The sequence below is a fragment of the Nannospalax galili genome, unplaced genomic scaffold, assembly GCF_000622305.1.
Source record: "Nannospalax galili isolate Female #2095 unplaced genomic scaffold, S.galili_v1.0 scaffold146, whole genome shotgun sequence".
NCBI lineage: Eukaryota > Metazoa > Chordata > Mammalia > Rodentia > Spalacidae > Nannospalax > Nannospalax galili.
In genome coordinates this window covers 3810676-3829125 of record NW_008357929.1, presented here as the reverse complement: position 1 = coordinate 3829125, position 18450 = coordinate 3810676, and the positions used below count along the sequence as shown (strand labels likewise).

Sequence of the window (18450 nt, the reverse complement as noted above, 5' to 3'; positions counted from 1 at the left end):
AAAAAATTTTTAAGTTTTCTTTTATGTATATGAGTGTTATTCCTGTATGCATTTAAGTGCACCTGTGTCATGCAGTGCTTGCAGTGGACAGAAGAGGGCGTCAGATCCCCTGAAATTGGAGTTACTGACAGTTGTTAGCCACCATGTGGGTGCTGGGATTCAAATCTGGCTCTTCTGCAATAACAGCCAAGTGCTCTTAACCACTGAGCTATCTTTCCAGCCCCTTTAGAAATATTTTTGAGTTTTGTTCTTTGATTAGATTACTTGAGAATAGCTTGATCCTTTTGGGTTTTTTTAGTAGATAAGACTACTTTAGAACTATTTTTATTTACTTATTTATTTTTGGTCATTTTGAAACAAGGTCTTCCTGTAGCCCCAGCTGGCCTGGAACTCACTATGTAGACCAGGCTGGCCTCAAACTCACAGAGATCCATTTGCTTCTGCCTCCCGAGTGCTGGGATTAAAGGCGGGCACCACCACGCCCGGCCTAGAACTAATTTTATTCCACTGGTCATATCCTAGTGGGTTGAGCAGCAGCTGCCTTGTATGAACCTGAGTATTTCTTTGAAGTCTTTTGGATGGTTCCTTCTTCCCCTTCAGCTTTTGTCATTCCTCACGAGCATGTACTGATGTGGGGTAGGACAGCTCTGTAGGCCTGTGGAATTCTTTTTTCTGTATAACTCTCATCTGGTATTCTGCCTTGCTAGCTCTAGTTGCCTTTGTCTCTCCACACTCTGATGTCCATGTCTCCAGCACAAGGATACTGCTAGATCTCCCTGGATCCCTTTTCCCTATACCACAGTCAGCTCTGTAGGCAGTGAGCAGGGCAGTTGCAAAACTTACCTCATGCACTTCCTCTCTCTCAGGGCCCACTCTCACATGCCCAATATCTTTAGGATTGTTTCATTTATTTTGTTTCTTTGCAGCTGTGAGACTCAGTCTGTCTCCAGATATCCTGTAATGGGAAACTCAGAGATGCCACACTGACACAGATAAGGGAACAGGATTTGTAGAAGTAACAAATAAAATCTTGATGACTTTTAGAAAGATTATCTCTGAGTAATATTTCCCAGAATTCAGAAGTTTCTTTCTCCCCAGTAATAACTGGCATTCTTTGTAAAAAAAAAAAAAAATGACATTTATAAAGAGATTGAAAAATCTTGATGCACAAATAGATTTGGATGATAAGCAGCAAGATAACTGAAAAGAATGTCAAATGAAGAAGAAATTCCTAGGAACCTGAAAATTCTGTGGTAGGGTGACACCCATGTAATAGGAGGCATGGGTTTCATCATGAGCATACATGCGTAGTGGAGGCCAAGAATTCTAAGGAGCTGATTGAAAACACAAATAACTGGATTTTTACATAAGTAAATTCTTAAGTACACCGAGAAGATAAGCTTGTAAAACATTCATAATGCAGGACAGAATTTATAATTTTTTTAGATAATTTGTTAGCCAAAACAGCAATAGCAGACCAAATACCCGGATGGCAAGGCTCAAGAGTGCTCTCTCAGGCTTTAACAGAACCCGAAATGCTTGTTTATTAACAAGCACAACAGTGTTCAACTCCATGAGTAATAAAATGCAATTACAAAGAATGGTCTAGAGCCACAAGTAGTGGCACATGCCTCTAATCCCAGAACTCTGGAGGCTTAGGCAAGAGTTCAGGGCCAGCCTGGCCTACATAGCTAGACTCTGTTTCAAAGACAAGGAAAAAAAGTTATTTGATTTTAGTATCATTTCAAATTAGAATTCAAGACAAGGGTGTACTCTTGACTAGTAGATGCAGCTGGTGCCAAGCCTGTGCAGCCATGCTGTGCAGGTTCAACAGTAGCAATGGATTATTAACTGCTGTATTAAATTATTTAAGTGGAATCTGAACTAGTAGGTATTGTGCCGTTTTTGTAATCTATGCATGTAATATAGAAAAATAAAAGCAAAATCTTGTTTTTATCTTAATTGTGATTTTATCCCTTTTTGTTTTCTACCTACGTAGCCTTAGTGGTGTGTGTTGTTTGTGTTGGTTGGTTAGAGTGGTTCAGGAACCTGTCTTGCTGCTGAATTTGCAAAGGAGACATAACTATGTTAGTAGATGATAGGTGGGAAGGTTCAGGGTGTGTCTAGAGCTGTCTGGTCCCTTCCTTGGTTGTGCCACTGTATTTTAAAAACAAGACAGCAAGAAGTCTACCAACCTAGAAAAGCCCTAGGCAGCTTCATTAGACATATTAATCAGGACCCAGTCTGATTAATATTCTGAAATATAATGTCACAGTTCTTACAGTTCTTTTGTTTTATATTTTAATCTGTAGGATTTCAGAAATTCATGGATTGGAGTGGGTCAATGAAAGGCAGACATCCAACACAAATACAGGATTAAATAGTAAATGGACAAGTTGGTCATATCTGTTCAAAGGCTAATAATCAGAAAGGACTTCATTGTAAACATATAGGTTCAAAAGTTACAGTTTTCAGATTTTTTCATGTAATAAGTCTTAAGATTTCAAAATCTAATTTCTGTTCCTTGATGATACTTTAATAAGTCCTGTTTTATGTGGATTGAAGCACAATATGAAATATCCCACCTATAATCCTTATTTTTTTATTTATTTTTTTGTGTGTATGAATATTTCACTTTTGTATGTAATAGCTTATCAGTTTTTCTCTGTATGTATGTGTATGTATGTGTTTCCTCTAGACTGTAGAACTGCCAGCTTTCTAGGAACCAAGAGTCATTCATTAGATACAGGACTTACTAGGTCTCTAACAAATTAGAGATAGCAGAGTTGGGGATTCTGTTCAAGGCAGAGCTTTTGCCTGGATTTGCTGTGGACTGAAGATGTTTAGGATTGTTGGCTCCAGCTGCTATATACTGAGTGAACTTTCCAGGCATTGTCATACACAAACTACTGCCCTGCCTTCTCATTCCGTATGCTGGGTGTATAGGATTCTGCCCCCTTTCAGAGTCATTGGGAAATACAATGCCATTAGAGGCTATATGAATGAAAATAAATTTGCTTACACATAAACATCAAGTACAAAGACAAGTAATGGCATAGGCCTGTTAAGTCTAAAGATAGGTGAGTGTTGATGCAATGACTTCACTGGCACTGGGGTTTTGAGTGCATTCTTGATCATTCTCAGAACATTGTTTCTATTCTCAAGAGTCTTGAATGCCAGGCGTGGTGGCGTATGCCTTTAATCCCAGCACTCGGTAGGCAGAGGCAGGCGGATCTCTGTGAGTTCAAGGCCAGCCTGGTCTACATAGTGAGTTCCAGGACAGCTGGGGCTACAGGGAGACCCTGTCTCAAAAAGACCCCCCTCCCCCGCAAAAAAAAGAATCTTGAAAGTGGCTAGAGGTAAATATGATTAAAATTATGTATGAAGGCCGGGTGTGGTTGCACATGCGTTTAGTCCCAGCACTCGGTAGGCAGAGGCAGGCGGATCTCTGTGAGTTCAAGGCCAGCCTGGTCTACATAGTGAGTTCCAGGACAGCTGGGGCTACAGGGAGACCCTGTCTCAAAAAGACCCCCCTCCCCCGCAAAAAAAAGAATCTTGAAAGTGGCTAGAGAAATAGGAAGAGGGCAGGGAGGGGGCTGTGTTAACTCCTTTTAAGTGCTGTGTTCATATCTGTTACCTCTTAACTTCATGGAGAGTTGGTATCTTAGGTTGGCCTGTTACCTAAAAACAAAAACCACTGACTGGGTGGCTTAAACACCAGAAATTAATTTCTCACAGTTGTGAAGGCTACAAAGTATAAGATGAGTTACTAGCAAGGTGGGTTTCATTCTGAGGTCTCTTCCATGACTTGCTGGTGGCACCACATTGGGTGCTCATATAACCTCTTTTTGTGTGCATGTGGGAATAGAGCAAGCTCTCCAATGTCCTCTCTCAGAAGAACACTGATCTTGTTTGGTTAAACCCCACCTTCATTAACCTTTCATTAACCATAATTATCTCTTTATAGGCCTTGTCATCATGTAGTCACACCAGGGGTTATTCAGTACGAAAATTTTGAGAGGGAACACAGTTTACTTCACAGTCAGGAAGTATATAGCCTGCTGCCTCAAATAGGAAGGATGAAGAGGAGCATGGGTCCTGGGTAGCAGCATGGTGGTTAGGTATGGCCACAGACACTCCTGGCTGAGTTTCATAGGTTGATAATAAGGAGCTTGCAGTTGGCACTTTCTGTAGTGTTCACTGAAGGCAGCTAAAGAGTGACTCGTAGAAAATTATAAAGAGAAAACGATGGATATTTCAGAAATATTTTTGGTAAAATAGTTTATTTTTTTATTTTATGTGTATGAGTGTATTGCCTGCATGTAAGTGACTATACCGTGTCATGCAGTGCTGTGGAGGTCAGAAGAGGGCTTCGGATTCCCCTGGAACTGGAGTTAAGGATGGTTCGTAGCCGCCATGTGGGTGCTGGGAATCGAACCTGGGTCCTCTACAAGAGCAGTCAGTGCTCTTAACTGCTGAGCCATCTTTACAGCCCCAATAATTTCTTTCTTAAAGGCTATCCTAGCAAACTCGGAATTTTTTTCCTCTTTCGGAGAATAATAATCGTAGAGTATAAACTTAGCATTCTTTTTTTTTTTTTTTTGCTTTCTACCAATGTTTTCAACATTTATGTATATATTTTACGTGCATGTATGTATGTATGTGTGTGTGACCTGCCTGCTATGGTATGCATGTGGAGGTCAGAGCACAGCCTGCAGTAGTTGGTTCTTTACTTCCACTATGTGGGGTCCAGGGATTGAACTCAGGTAGTTGGACTTAGTGACAGGGCTTTTACCCACTGAGCTATCCTGATGGCCTCCTCACCACTTTCCAACAGATGTGCTTTCTTTGCTAGGGCAGAAATTGGTTGACTGTCAGAGTTCATAGTCAGGTTCAGGTCAGGCTTCCCAGTTAGTGCTGTATCTACTTATACTGTCCTTTAGAAGCCCTTATGGTTGGGCTGTTGAAGTGGAAGCTGTGAAATTGATCCAGTTTTGCTGGAAAGGTGGCCAGCCCAGTGTGAGTGAAGACTGTGAGAACATGCTCTGGTAGTGTCAGAACCATGGTATATTTCTCTGTGATTCTGTAGTCTGTACACAAAGTTGAGTATCTGATAATTGTATTCCGTTTTGGACATTTTCATTAGCCCAAGAAGATACTTCTTATTTCCTACCTGTGCAACTGTTCATATTAAAGAATTTTTTTGAGGGGGTTTCTTTTTGAAACAGAGTCTCCCTCTAGCCCCAGCTGGCTTGGAACTTGCTTTGTAGACCAGGTTGGCCTTGAATTCACAGAGATCCACCTGCCTCTGCCTCAGTGCTGGGACTAAAGGTGTGCGCTGCAACCAGCCTGGTAGAAAATGGAAATTTTATCCAGAAACTATACTGCAAACTAAAGTAAGCTAAATTTTTAGCAGAGAGATTCATAAAACTAAAATTTGTTCTTAAAATTATTATAGAGTTATGTTTATTGATAGCTGTGATTTTTTTATAGTAGTGAATCATTCATTTCAGCTCTCAAGAATGCTATCAAAAAATATTCTGAGACATGCTGTGGTCATGAAGTAATATCCTGTCATCTTTCCATTTTCTGTTGGTTGAAAGCAAATCACAGAAAAGTTTGAACCCAGGAAGGGGAAGATGTTGAAAACCACCTAGAGCCAGTCTGCCATGACCCATATGTTAGTGAATGTTTAAAATGCTCTTCTAATTCACCAGTCATTTCAGCCCCTGCCCCCCTTTTTTTAGCAGCCCTCACTAGTAGGCCAGTGTTTTATGTTTTACCAGTAATTAAAAAAGATCTGTGGAAATGGCATTTAGTTACTAATGATGGTAGAGCAGTGATCATTGTATGTGGGATTTCTTCGTGTTAGAGTAGTTCCTGCCGTAATCTATCTCATGAAAAGAATGACTAAGAAAATCTCTGTTATTGCCTAAATATACTTTACATTATAAAAGATGAGTTTTGGCCTCATCAGCACTGAGTGATATAGGCCTGGGATTGCTGGGCTCCTTGTGACTGTGAGAGTTAAGAATATCAAATACAGGGGATGAAAGTATTTGAACTGGAAAGCACGAATTTGAATGGGAGCTGCTGTTAGGACTTACTGATTTAAGGATCTTATTTGGAGCACTGCTTCATTAAGTTACTTAACGTATACTAATCTTTGAACTATATCTTGAATCTTGGGTATTATCAATATTAGTAGATTTGGCTATTTTGGAGGAGAGATCTTAGCATTCTAAAATGTTTGAGACTCTTGGAAGTTGCTATAGAAAACAATTTATACAAATTGGAGGAAACATTCCAGTGTACTCTAAGAAGAAAAATAAGTAAGCAAGCACATAGACATTTCTTTTTCGTATCATAAGGCTAGAGTTTGAAACAGTCTGATAATAATTGCAGTGATCTCTTCGTGTGTGTCACACTGTCTAGGTTGATGTAGTTTGTTCTTAGATGTTGGGGGGAAGGGAGAGGGTGGTGGAGAGAAGAAAGAAGACTTTGATCTCCATGTTAGAATTTTGGATGTGATATTTGATACAAAGTAAAATCTTTATTCCTCTGAGTGATTAACTCATTTTTCAGCCCATTGCTCTTCCTGTTGAGCAGGAGTGCAGTTTTGGTATAGTTTTGAATAAGACATCATAGATTTCCTCTTAGAGCCAACTGGCTCTCTATGTAACTATTCTCCAACTTCAGCGTGGTGTAAACAGAATAGTACAGTATGTTAAAGAACTTGTTCCCAAGCATTGCTAGAATCACCTGGGGATAATTGGAAACTGATCTCTGACTCCTCCCCTGGGTACTCTGATTTAATTTACTGTAGGATGATGATACCTGGACTTTGGAGTTTAAAACAGCAGCTCCAGGTTATTCTTGAGTGTTGTAAATTTTGGAAATGGCTTTACTAACTAAAGAGGAGGCTCTGAAATGACATGGATGAGATAGGGTAAGCACTTTCTAGTAACTAAGTTGTCAAATCTCTGGACTCTCATTTGATACTACGGCTTTATAAATCTGAAAAAGGATCTTCTCTTTGAAATCAAAACTAGCAGACAGTTATTAGCTTCATCAGCAAAGAGAAATTTGATTCTGTGAATGTCATTGAAACTGGGCCTCCTGGATACCTAAATCTTTGAAAACTGGGTGTGTACAAAGCCAAGGTGACATAAGCACTCCAAAATTGAGGTCAGGGAAAACAAATTTTCCCACATCTTACTCAGTGCTAGCTAAAGGAAAAAAAGTTAAAACCTATTTAAAATGTGGAAAAATTGCTTCCCAATATTTTAACAGAGAGAGACTGAGAACACACAGCATTGAGTCGTCAGGAAAACTGAAGATCTCCCCTGAACAACACTGGGATTTCACTGCAGAGGACTTGAAAGACCTTGGAGAAATTGGACGAGGAGCTTATGGTTCTGTCAACAAAATGGTCCACAAACCAAGTGGGCAAATAATGGCAGTTAAAGTAGGTGATGCCATGATTATTTTTGGTACTTTAATCCATTAGGTGAAACTTTATGGTGCAGCAACACCACTGTTGTGTTCTTACTTTTGTGGTAAATATAGGTGTTTAAAAAGACCGTGTCTTGATTTCCTTGAGGGTGTTTTGTGTAGAGGTTGTCTTATTGCTCTATGTTTTCTTTCTCTGGAAACATGAGTGTGTGAAGTGTGCATGTTCATTGCACTTTTGGCATGATACATTAACAGGTTTTAAACTTCTGGCCCCTTCACTGCCAAGGTGAGTTCAGGCTGGGCCGCTGCACTCCTGGGAGCAGGGCAGTGCTGCTCTGAGCCAGGCGGGAGCTGGAGGAAGAGGCAGTACACTGGGCTGGGCAAGGTGCGGGGCTAGGGCTAACAGCAGTCTTACTGAAGGTTTCCTGGAAACCACACACATGCTGTTGCCACTAACCTCAACCTTACTCGGTCCTGACCGGCTCGGCTTCTGTTGTTTTATTCCATCTCTACTCAGTACTGCCCTGTTCCCTGGTTTTACAGTTGTATGGAAATGCATACCTTGTGATAATACTGTCACATTGTGTCCTAATTGTGATTGTCATGCCATTTAATTTGTACATATCCCCCCTCCAAAAAAAAAAAAAAAAAAAAGCCAGAAATGGAGATTTGGCCATAGATCATACTTGTCAGCCTGTTGGTACCTGTATTGGACTGGTGTTGTCTGTCTGACTTACTGGATTTGCATAACTGTACTTTGTTTGTTCAGATGTTTAAAAAGTATTTTTAAGATATTTGAGGCACATCAACAATCTGGGGGCAATTTAAAAAATTTTTTAAAAAGTAAAAAGAAGTAACCACCCTCTGACTAAACTTAAGACCCCTTTGTGAACAAATAACATCTCAGTTCATGACAGTTGAGAGTGGCTTTCTTCCTGTTGATCTCTATTTTGAGTTCATCTGAGTGACTTGAGATGATAGTGGGAGTGGGTCTGTCTCACACTAATTTGAAATGCTTTCTATGTAGAGGTCTGTTGCAGAGAATCTACTGTAACGATCTTAGTCTCCAGTGCTGAGTGTTTCTCCTCATGCTGGGTCATGTCAAGGTAATGTTAAATGAGTGCTGGGGAAACATTTTATGATTCTCTCCAGTTTCATGTTTTTTATTATATTTTTAGAATGCAGAGAGAACTATATGCTTTTTTCTTAGGAAAAAATGTACATTCATTAAATTTTGCATACAGCCCACAGACCTCTAAAGATGTGCAGACTTCCTTTGCTCTTTAGTGTCTTTTAAGATAAAATATTGTGTCTCTTGGAATGGGAAATGATGTCTGTATTCTTAATTTGTGCTCCTGCAGTGTAAGGGGAGATTGTTGCTTTATTTAGATGCTTCTGATGACTGTTTTGATGCCCCTGTGCCCTTGCACTGTCCAGGTGTGACATGAGTTTCAGCTGACCATGCCTTAAGGGGAAGTGTCATGTATAGCTGTAGTTCAAAACTTCTGAAGTACGAGGGAAAGCATATTAAAAAATTTACAACTTTTTTTTTCCAGTTAGTGCTGTGTGTGCTTCAGCTATTGAGATCAGCATCATATAGTAATTTTAATAATATGGATAGATTTTAGCAATGGTTAAATGGCTTTAAAGGTAAAGAAAGCATTTCATTTTGATGTTTAAAATAACTTTTCTCCATGATTACTTAGACTGCATTTGGAGCTGAATAATGTTTTTTTTGAATTTTGAAGGAATTTAAGAGTAAAAATCAAGAACTATTGTCCAGTATTCATAATTTATTGGCAACTGTTGAGAGTACCATTCTCAATGCTAATATAAACCCCGACTTTCAAGAAATGCTCAGAGTCATTGTCACTGTCAGACGAATACTTCCTAGCTGAACTGTTTACTCCCTTACATAACTAAGCTCACACAGCAGGTTGGGATGGGAGAGGATGGCAGTGGGGTTTATCATTAGTTTCCATGTCTTCATGAATACTGGAAGAAAAAAATCTTTTATATCATTTTATCTTAATGTTTGATAGCAATTGATGACTGATACATGTTTCTACTGTGAATTTTCAAATGTATGTATTACTGATTTCTTCAGAGACATAGTCTTTGATCTTATAGGCATGCAAACCATACTGATAAGCATCTTTATGCAGAAGTAATATGTGGTTAAGGGGGAGTTAGTGTGGCATGTTAATATTTAAAGGAACAGTGACACATAGATTCATACAGTGAAGAACTTTCCATTGCTGTTTGTGAATTGAGAAGCAAACTTGAAGTAGCTCTGTACTAGCATTTTAATATGTATTTTGGAACTATGGAAGAATTGTTTTGTTAGACATTAAGTCTGCTCTACACATTATCTTTAAGATTTAATTACAGTGGGCATACCCAAGTGAACTATGGAATTTTCCTGATTATGTTTTTATTTTAGGATCACTCATTTTTACTTTTGAGAAAGCCTTTTTCCAGATTTATTTTGCTAGATGCAAGAAATGGTTGAAAGATGGCTTTTCAGTTACCTAAAATAATTATCTCAAGACTCAATCTGAACATCAGTTAAGATATAATAAGTAGGTTTAAGATTTATTAAAATGTATCTTTCAAATAGCCCAGTGAGTCTGTTAGGAGACAGATGTGAAAAATTTTAGCCTTTCAACTTTAATTGCACATAATGTGGGCAAAGGGATTTTGCTCTTTAGTGTGTGTGGTAATCCCCTTAGTCATTGTACCTTTGCTACAGTGGTGGAGCTGGAGAAGCAACTGTCAGTGTGGTCTCCTGAAGCCAAAAGGAGGGCAGCTATCAACTCTGTATATTCCTTCACTCTTGACTTCCATCAGTATCCTCTACAAATAATGTTTATTCAGTGCTCCTTTTAAACAAATTTAAATTAAAATACTGTAACATAGATGCATAAGAACAAAAAAATTACATAATAATGGTGTAACATGGTATATACATTGCAGTGTTTAAATCCAGTTAAGCATACGACTTTGCTCCAACATTTGTAAATCATTTCTTTTTGATAGAAACAAACTCCTGGTGTTTGAAATATACATCTCATTAACATTACCATGATAATCTCTGCAATAAAACAGCACACTGGAAGTTCTAACTATAGCAGTTACTGTTGATCAGCCTTTCCCCATAGCTCTCCCCTACTCTCCGCTGTTGTAATCAACACTGTACTCTCAACTTTTAAAAGATTTTAGATTCCACAAAAGAAATTGTAGTTTGCCTCTCTGTGTCTAGCTTAGTTCATTTAACATGATGATCCCCAGTTCCACCAGGCTTTCATACCAACAGGCTTCTTGTTTTGAATGCATAGCATTCCACATTGTGGATGTACTACATCCTTTGTATCCACTAGTCAGTTGGTGGGTACTTGTTATTTCCAGTTCATGGCTATTGTGAATAATAGCACTGAAGTGAACTTTGAGGTCAATGGCCTGTTTTGCTTGGAAGTGGGAAATCACTGAATGAAAAAAATGAAACATGAAGTTGCTGTCCTCTAAGAATAAAGTATGTTTCTATCCACAAGGGTTGATTATAGTGAGGTAAACCTTGGGATTTGGATCTTTGAAGAAGCAATTAGGATTAGGTTTCTTACCTAGGGTCAGAGAAATTCAGATCTGTGAGCAATATGCAGTAGCATTAAGACACAGACAATCAAAGTCAGATGACGAAGCAAGTCCTGGGAACAGAATGAGAATGAATATGTGAAGCATGGTATAGTAATTCAGACTCATGAGCTAAAATAGAGTGTAGTTGCCAACATGGATTGCTGACCACAGGAAGGAAGACTAAATTGTCTACATGGGTCTGTCTAAGGTAAATCCTCCCTGCTTAGAGTACAAACATTGTGATCACTGTGATGCTTGAGTCTTCTGCTTGGGAAATTACCTGGATTAATCAGAAAAACAGATCAGTTGTTTGAGGTTAGATGCTTAGGCCAGACTGTGAATGGTATGACATCATAATGTTAAGGCTTCAGGTGTATTTTCTTTTGATGATCTGCCTAACTTGTCTTGTTTCTTCCACCCTCAACTCTACTCCTTTACCTCTTCTCTTTTTTTGACTTAAGTGTTTTCAATCCTGGTCTGGCCACCTGATCTATTTGGATCAAGTATTTGGATTTTGACTTCAATGTTCTTGACCCAAGACCTAGATGCTTAGTGGGAGGGACAAAGTCTCTTGGGTAACAAAATCGGCAGCTCTACAGCTCAGCTCTTCTCTAGCATCTGCTGATAGGTAGGTATCCCCATGGTTCCAGTGGTACAGGAAGTATGGTGGTGTGTAACCTTTCCTGGAGACATGAACAAATAATTATTCATGCCAAATAGAGTACCAATGACAGACCAAAGAATTGATCCCACCCAGGTCTAGGTTGGGGAACCAGTGAGTTTATTGGAGTTACTTACAGAGGCCATTGGGGAGGAGTTAACTTACAAGAGCTGGGAGACTCTTGGGCAGTTGCATCACTGAAAAGCCCCACCCCAGCATGGGGGACACCTCAGAAAAGCTGCATTCCTGGAGTTCCCTGGACACTTTTTAGGCAGCTCAGCAGTTGTTACTCCTTGGGGGGTTCAGGGGGGCTTCTTGGATCAACTTCCTGGATCTTGTAAATTTCATTCATTTTCTGAGTCTAATGAAACTTCCTTTTTCTTCCAGGAAGGAATACTTCAATGTGAAAGAAATAGCTATACAACATTCTACCCCTTTTTCTGTCTCTTACTATCTTCCTGCTTACCTACGCCATGTTCCCTGAACCTGATGTAGATAGCTGATTTTTTTTATCTATCTATCTATCTATCTATCTATCTATCTATCTATCTATCTATCATCTGTCTGTCTGTCTATCATCTATCTATCTCTGATCATTGGGCTACTATTGCTATAGCAACATGTTCTTATTCTCCAGAGCTTGACTGATTATGAATTTTTTGCAGTAAACACTGTCTATTGCAAGAAAGATGTTTCTATCCAGTGACTTAGATTGAGGGCAGCAGTAACCATTAGTTATAAACACAAATGTTAAGAAGGCAAGTTGACAGGCACATCACATCTATTTAAACAATAGTGGCATGCCCCCACCCCTCTTTAATCTCCCCAAGCCATGGGCTTTTGCCCTAGCATACAGTAGCACGTATGAGTTCCCACTTGTGTAGTGGGCCTTAAATCCAAACAGAAGGCAGTTTGCTGCACCTATAACAGCTGTGCTACTATTGCGGTAGCCAGCAGAACTTCTTACCTGGCACATTGGTAGTGTAGCTTCACTGAACAGAACTGTCAGTAACAATTCTCCTCTTGCAGCCTGTGTAGTGCCTGCCATCACTACACATCAGCCAACCGTGAGGGAGTCCAGCACAATCCCAGCCTGATTTTTCAATAGCCCACACCTAAAGTCAGTGGTGTCTTTAGCAGTAGGATCTTACCATCTAGTCCTGGCATGTAACCAGTAGTGGTGGCTATAGCCTTTATGGTATATGGGGCTCCTGGGCCTCTCTGTCCAATAACTGACAAGGAGGTAGGTCACCTGTTAGTACTGTAATTTTTCATCCAAGTTTCTGAGAGAGACATTTTCTACTCAAGCAAAGTACCTTCATTTAAACTCCTAAACTGATGTTTTTACTGTTCTTCCAGTAGCTTTTACAAATTTGTTAGGCACTGGAGGATTACCAATATGTAAAGACAACTTTTCATAAAGAGTGGACAGGATCTCTGAAGGTCCACTGCTGTCTACTCCAAGCAAGTATTGGTTAGTCTTGGGTGGCTAAGAGGATACTGTCTTTTTTTGTTTTAAAAAAGAAAAGAAACATTAACAAGGTATAATACAGTATGAAAAAAATCCCATCTCTTCAATCAGTTGGGCATGTTGGGTGGGTGACATGACTCAGCAGGTAAAGGTACTTGCCACCAAGCCTAATAACCTAAGTTCCGTTCCCAGGACATGCATGGTAGAAGGAGAAACAGCTCCCACAGGTTATCCTCTGACTTGTGTATATACACACACACCCACTCACGCATGCGCGTGCACACACACACACACACACACACACACACACACACACTTAAATAAATAAATAAATAAATGTAATAAGTAAATAGATAAATTTAAAAAAGAGAGGAGTGTTGGGCACAGCACTAGGGATGAGAGCTACTACCAATTTAGACCATAATCTTCAGTTATCTTCCATGAGTCATCCAGCTGACTTGTCCTAGTTTACTGCTGCTACCATAGGGATGCTGCATCTCCCCACCCCTGACGGTCTCTGTGGGGCCAGTTTGTATTAGTTGGTCTGACTTAATCCCACAGGAGAACAAGCTCTGGACCTTGCCATTAGGTCCAGAAAGGAAGGCCCTAAGCCAAGTGAACAATATTCACCCCCAGAGTTTTGTGGTCATCCTCACCCCCCTGCCCCCCAATCCCAGACACCAGTGACAGACCAAAGAAACAATTCTACCCAAGTATAGCTTGGTGAACCAGTGAATTTATTAGGGCTACTTACTGGAACATTAGTGACTCAAAGGCATCTACATCACTGGAAAGCCCCACCCCAGCATGGGTGATGACTCATGAAAGCTTCATTCCCTCACTTCCCTAAACAACTTGCAGGTGGCTGAGCCAGCCAGTCTCCTCTCTCCAGCAATTGTTGGTACTATGTTTAGGGGAACAGGGTGGTAAGATGGGGGTGTTATGAATCTTGTAAGTTTCAGGAGCTTTTTGAGCCTTGTAAGTTCATCTACTTAATGAGTCCTAAGAAATTTTCTCCTCCCCCAGGAGGGCATGTTTTAACATATGGGCAGTCAGAGATCAGAAAAATTAATTTGACTTATTTTTCCTCCACTCTGGAGATTATGCCAATTAAAACTTCCATTACTGAATGATTTTGGTGGGTACTGATGGATGGTTGCTAATCATTGGGGTGTGTTTGTTGTTTATATTTGGGTCTTGCATATTGTTCTAAAAGCCTTAAAGAGATAGTGACAGAAGTAATGGTGTAACATGATTTATTAGGTACTTGAGAGACCATAGTGCTGATATTTGATTATCTTCATGGGATACAGAAGTCATGGCTGTGTTGTTTGAGTAGTAAATGAACTCCATTATTTTATGATCTCATTTGATTGGCCAGGGGATGTGGCTAAATTTAAGAACTCCGTGATTGACTGAGCCATTAGTTTCCTAATGTTGCTAAGAGGCATGACATTTCATACAAACAGTACAAGTGGAACATGTCCAAGAGCTGGTGAACTCTAAAGATTCGCTTTGGGGTTGGAATGGCCAAGCTGCCCTCCAGTCAGGCTGGATTTTGAATTATATCTGTGCCTCCATTGTTGTTGTTGCTAGTCAGGGATTTTCGGACTTTGAACTCTTTCTTGTGACAATTTTATGCATACAATACATAAGACAGATAAAATAAGCACTCTTTTGGTTGGTATAGAGGTTGGGAGGGGTGAAAGTATAGTTCAGTGGTAGAGTATGCTTAGCAAGCTTGAGGCCTTGGGTTCAGTCTTCTGCATAGATAACCTGAGTTCGGTCCTCAGCTCCAAAAATAACAAATAAATAAATAAATAAATAAATAAATAAATAAATAAATAAATAGAATAAGTAAATAAATGAAAGAGAGAGAGAGAGAGGAGAGAAGTGGTGATCCTACCTACCAATATTGGAAGCTGTCAGAACACCAGCTTAAAAGAAGCATTATAGTTGGAGTAAAATAATTTGGAAGTGGTTGTTCTAGGAGAATGTCAACCAACCATCATGTTTTAGAACAGTCTTGAATCTGGTTTATAAAATCAGTGAATCATGAACTTGACCATTGCTTAGTAGGCCTATCTGAATTGTGGTATTAAGTTATATCCTAGCATATATAGTCATTTGGAGAAAGGTTTATCATACCTTACTCTCCTCTGGGACATCTAAACTAATGTTTGATATATCTCCTAATATTGCTTGCTCTTTTAAGACCACACCCCTGAAATTGATTGTCTTTGAGATTTGTACCATTGTCTTACTGTCATAGGGCACTAAAGTCATGACTTGTAACCTTTATACCCTTAAAAATTTGAGTGCTAACTGACATTGTCCTCTTTGAATACACATAATATGGGCAAGTAAGAGGAAGGAGATATCACTTTGATTAAGGCATATCAAGCTTGTTCCATTAATTTTGTCCTAAGGGTAGGTCTTACCATGGTATATTATGACATACTTTCCCAGATAACCAGTGCATAGTCTAGAATATATAAAAAAGAATGTGTAGCTGGGCATGGTGGCACACATGCCTTTAGTCCCAGCACTTGGGAGGTAGAGGCAGATGGATCTCTGGGAGTTCAAGGTCAGCCTGGTCTACATAGTGAGTTCCAGGCCAGCTGGGGCTACAGGGAGACCCTGTCTCAAAAACACCAAAAAGAAAAAATGTGTTAAAAAAAAAAAAGGTCCCTAGCAAGAATGGGAACTGCTACTATTAATTCATTAATTTAGTGAAGATAAAATTAGAAGTTTCTAAATTGATTAAAAAGATTTGGATTATTTTATGATTAAAATTAACACCCTTTCTTCTGGTTGTAGTAACAGCATACGCCTTCATAATATCAGGTATCAGTTTTTGCTTTTTGACATGAAAGCAAATGTATGTGATCAGCATTTCACCCCCCCTCCCCATCTATGTTGGCTGATGTTGCCATCTCTTTGTCTGTTTGTCTTTGTTAGTAATGGCATTGTGAACTGTCTTGGACATTTAGGTGTGTGATGTATGTAGTAGACTCCAGGAGCTGAGGATGGACTTGCAACAGGGATATGAGCCTTGTATCGGTGGAAGACAGAATCTTTGTTTTGTAAATCAGGAAAATAAAAATTCTTGAGACTGTGTGGCGCAAAGGAACACGATAGGATAGTGATGTGGTGCTGTGGCTTCTGTGGGTTTTCCAACTTTGTATTAGAAATTACTCTGGACATTTTTGCTGGGAGATCAGCATATTTGGTGATAAGGATTAGAGTTAATGGGGATATATCAGGGTATAGGGTATCATATTTTCTTCACAGACATATTAATTTTGGAGGCCTTTAGCAGTGAACATTTAATGAACAAAAATGTGTTTGTGGCATGCAGAATTGGTGCTTATAGGTCACAAGGACTGGGCCAATCTTCTTTCCCTCCCTACCTCCCTCTTTCTCTGCCTCCCTCCCTCCTTGCCTCCCTGATGTCTGCTGCTGGGCTGCTAACTGCAGGTCAGTTCTTGATCTCCTCAGCTCTTGATTCCTGGTATGTTTGCTGACTCATATCCTTGCCTGGAGCCTTCAGATTCTAGGAACTGACATCTGTCATACACACTGGAGCTGCTGTTTCTAATCAGTAGCGTACATAACTTGCCATCATTTTTCTTAACTCTCGGTCTTTTGATATTTTCCCTTTCTCCACTCAGGAACGGAATCAGATAACCAGGGGGGTATCATTCAAGAGATAGCACTTGCCATTCTGCCTAACTTTCTCATAGTGTCACTTGGAAGAAAAACTCAGGGTATATCTGGTAAGAGTAAATAGTTGTCAGTCAGGCACAGGAAGTCACAAAGAGGCAGCTTCAAACTGGCTCTGGTATGTTGTTAAATAGTACATACCTGACCTCTCTTACAGAGATTTTGGAGCACCCTGATTTGGAGGGAAGGGTCACCCCTGAATCAGAACTTGTGGGAGAATCTGCTAGGCATTTATTTAGCATAAAGGCAAAATGCTTCCTGGTGACTTGCTTAAGGACAGGCTCCTAAGAGGAAGGGGCTTCCTGTGAGCCTTTCTTATCTTGTTTCCTCTACAGTTCGGTTCCTAACCATTGCACTGTCAACTTTTCCATCCTGGTGTCTCTACCACGCTTGAAATTTCTAACCTTACCCACTGATACCGATTGGCTCATCCTCATGCTCTTTCCCTATGCCCTTTTTGATTTCTCCTCACTTGTAAAAATAAATCTAGACAAGGAAGAGGAGGACTTTGTTAAGTCATATTGTGTCAGTAAGAAAGGGTCATCCTGGTTTTCCTTTGGAACGTGTACTGCTGATATCCATCCTCTTGTTGCTTCTCTGCCTCCACCCCTCCCCCTGCCCCAAGATAGCCTTGGTGAATTTAGCTTTGGTAGTTTTTCTGATCCCTTTCCATTGTAACAATATGTCTTAAACTACATGAGACTTTTGCATACTATTTGTTTTGTCACTAGCCATTCATTTCTCATGAGTACCAGGAAAATTGTTGGGGGGAGGTCAGATGGGTGGGGTTTTGAAATAAGGTTAAAGAATGGTGTCAGTGTGAGCAGAGCTGTCTTGGTGATCCCAGTGTATGGACACCAAGAACACCTACGTTTATATAGATGTTTAATGTCGGTAAAAAGGGTGTATTTATACTGTAAATTCAAGTTCTTAAAACTCAAGCATTGGGAGCTGTGGATATGGCTAAGTGGTAGAGTACTTGCCCTGCCTGCTCAAGGCCTGCCCAGGGTCCACCTTTACCACTGCCAAACAAACTCAAAGCATTCTACATAAGGCCAAGAGTAAGGTGTCAGCATTAAATTTACCAGTCACTTCTAGCTGTCACACTGTTTGGAAATGATAGTAAGTTTTCAACAACTATTTTGCATTTGGCCCATTTCTAGATGACAAGGACTGTTTTCTGTGTTTTATACTGAGGTAGGAGAAGGCAAGAGGATAATTTCTAATGAAAAATGTTTAGCTTAATCAGTGGGACCTTTTAACTCTTGATAACTGCTGCCTATTACATACAAAATTCTCAGCAATTTGCAATGACTTTAACCAAATTTATTTTGGTAGTTTTAGAAAAATGAAACTTCTAAGTTTTGAATGGTCAGGCATGGTGGCACACGCCTTTAATTCCTGCAGAGGTAGGCAGATCTCTGTGAATTTGAGGCCAGCCTGGTCTACATGTGAGTTCCAGGCCAGCTGGGGCTACAGGGAGACCCTGTCTCAAAAAGACAAA

The 18450-nt window shown here is 39.9% G+C and overlaps 1 protein-coding gene across 3 annotated transcripts in view; it reads left to right on the top strand.

The window, feature by feature from the left end:
* The window catches only part of Map2k4 (mitogen-activated protein kinase kinase 4), a 98654-nt gene that overhangs the window by 17150 nt on the left and 63054 nt on the right, over positions 1 to 18450 (top strand). For 2 of the 3 annotated variants that reach the window (XM_008855695.3, XM_008855696.2), the window contains one exon: positions 7294 to 7468. The exons of the other annotated variant lie outside the window; for it this stretch is intronic. In XM_008855695.3, coding sequence (XP_008853917.1) covers positions 7294 to 7468 — 175 coding nt within the window. The remainder of the gene's footprint in view (positions 1 to 7293; positions 7469 to 18450) is intronic. 3 annotated transcript variants of the gene reach the window in all.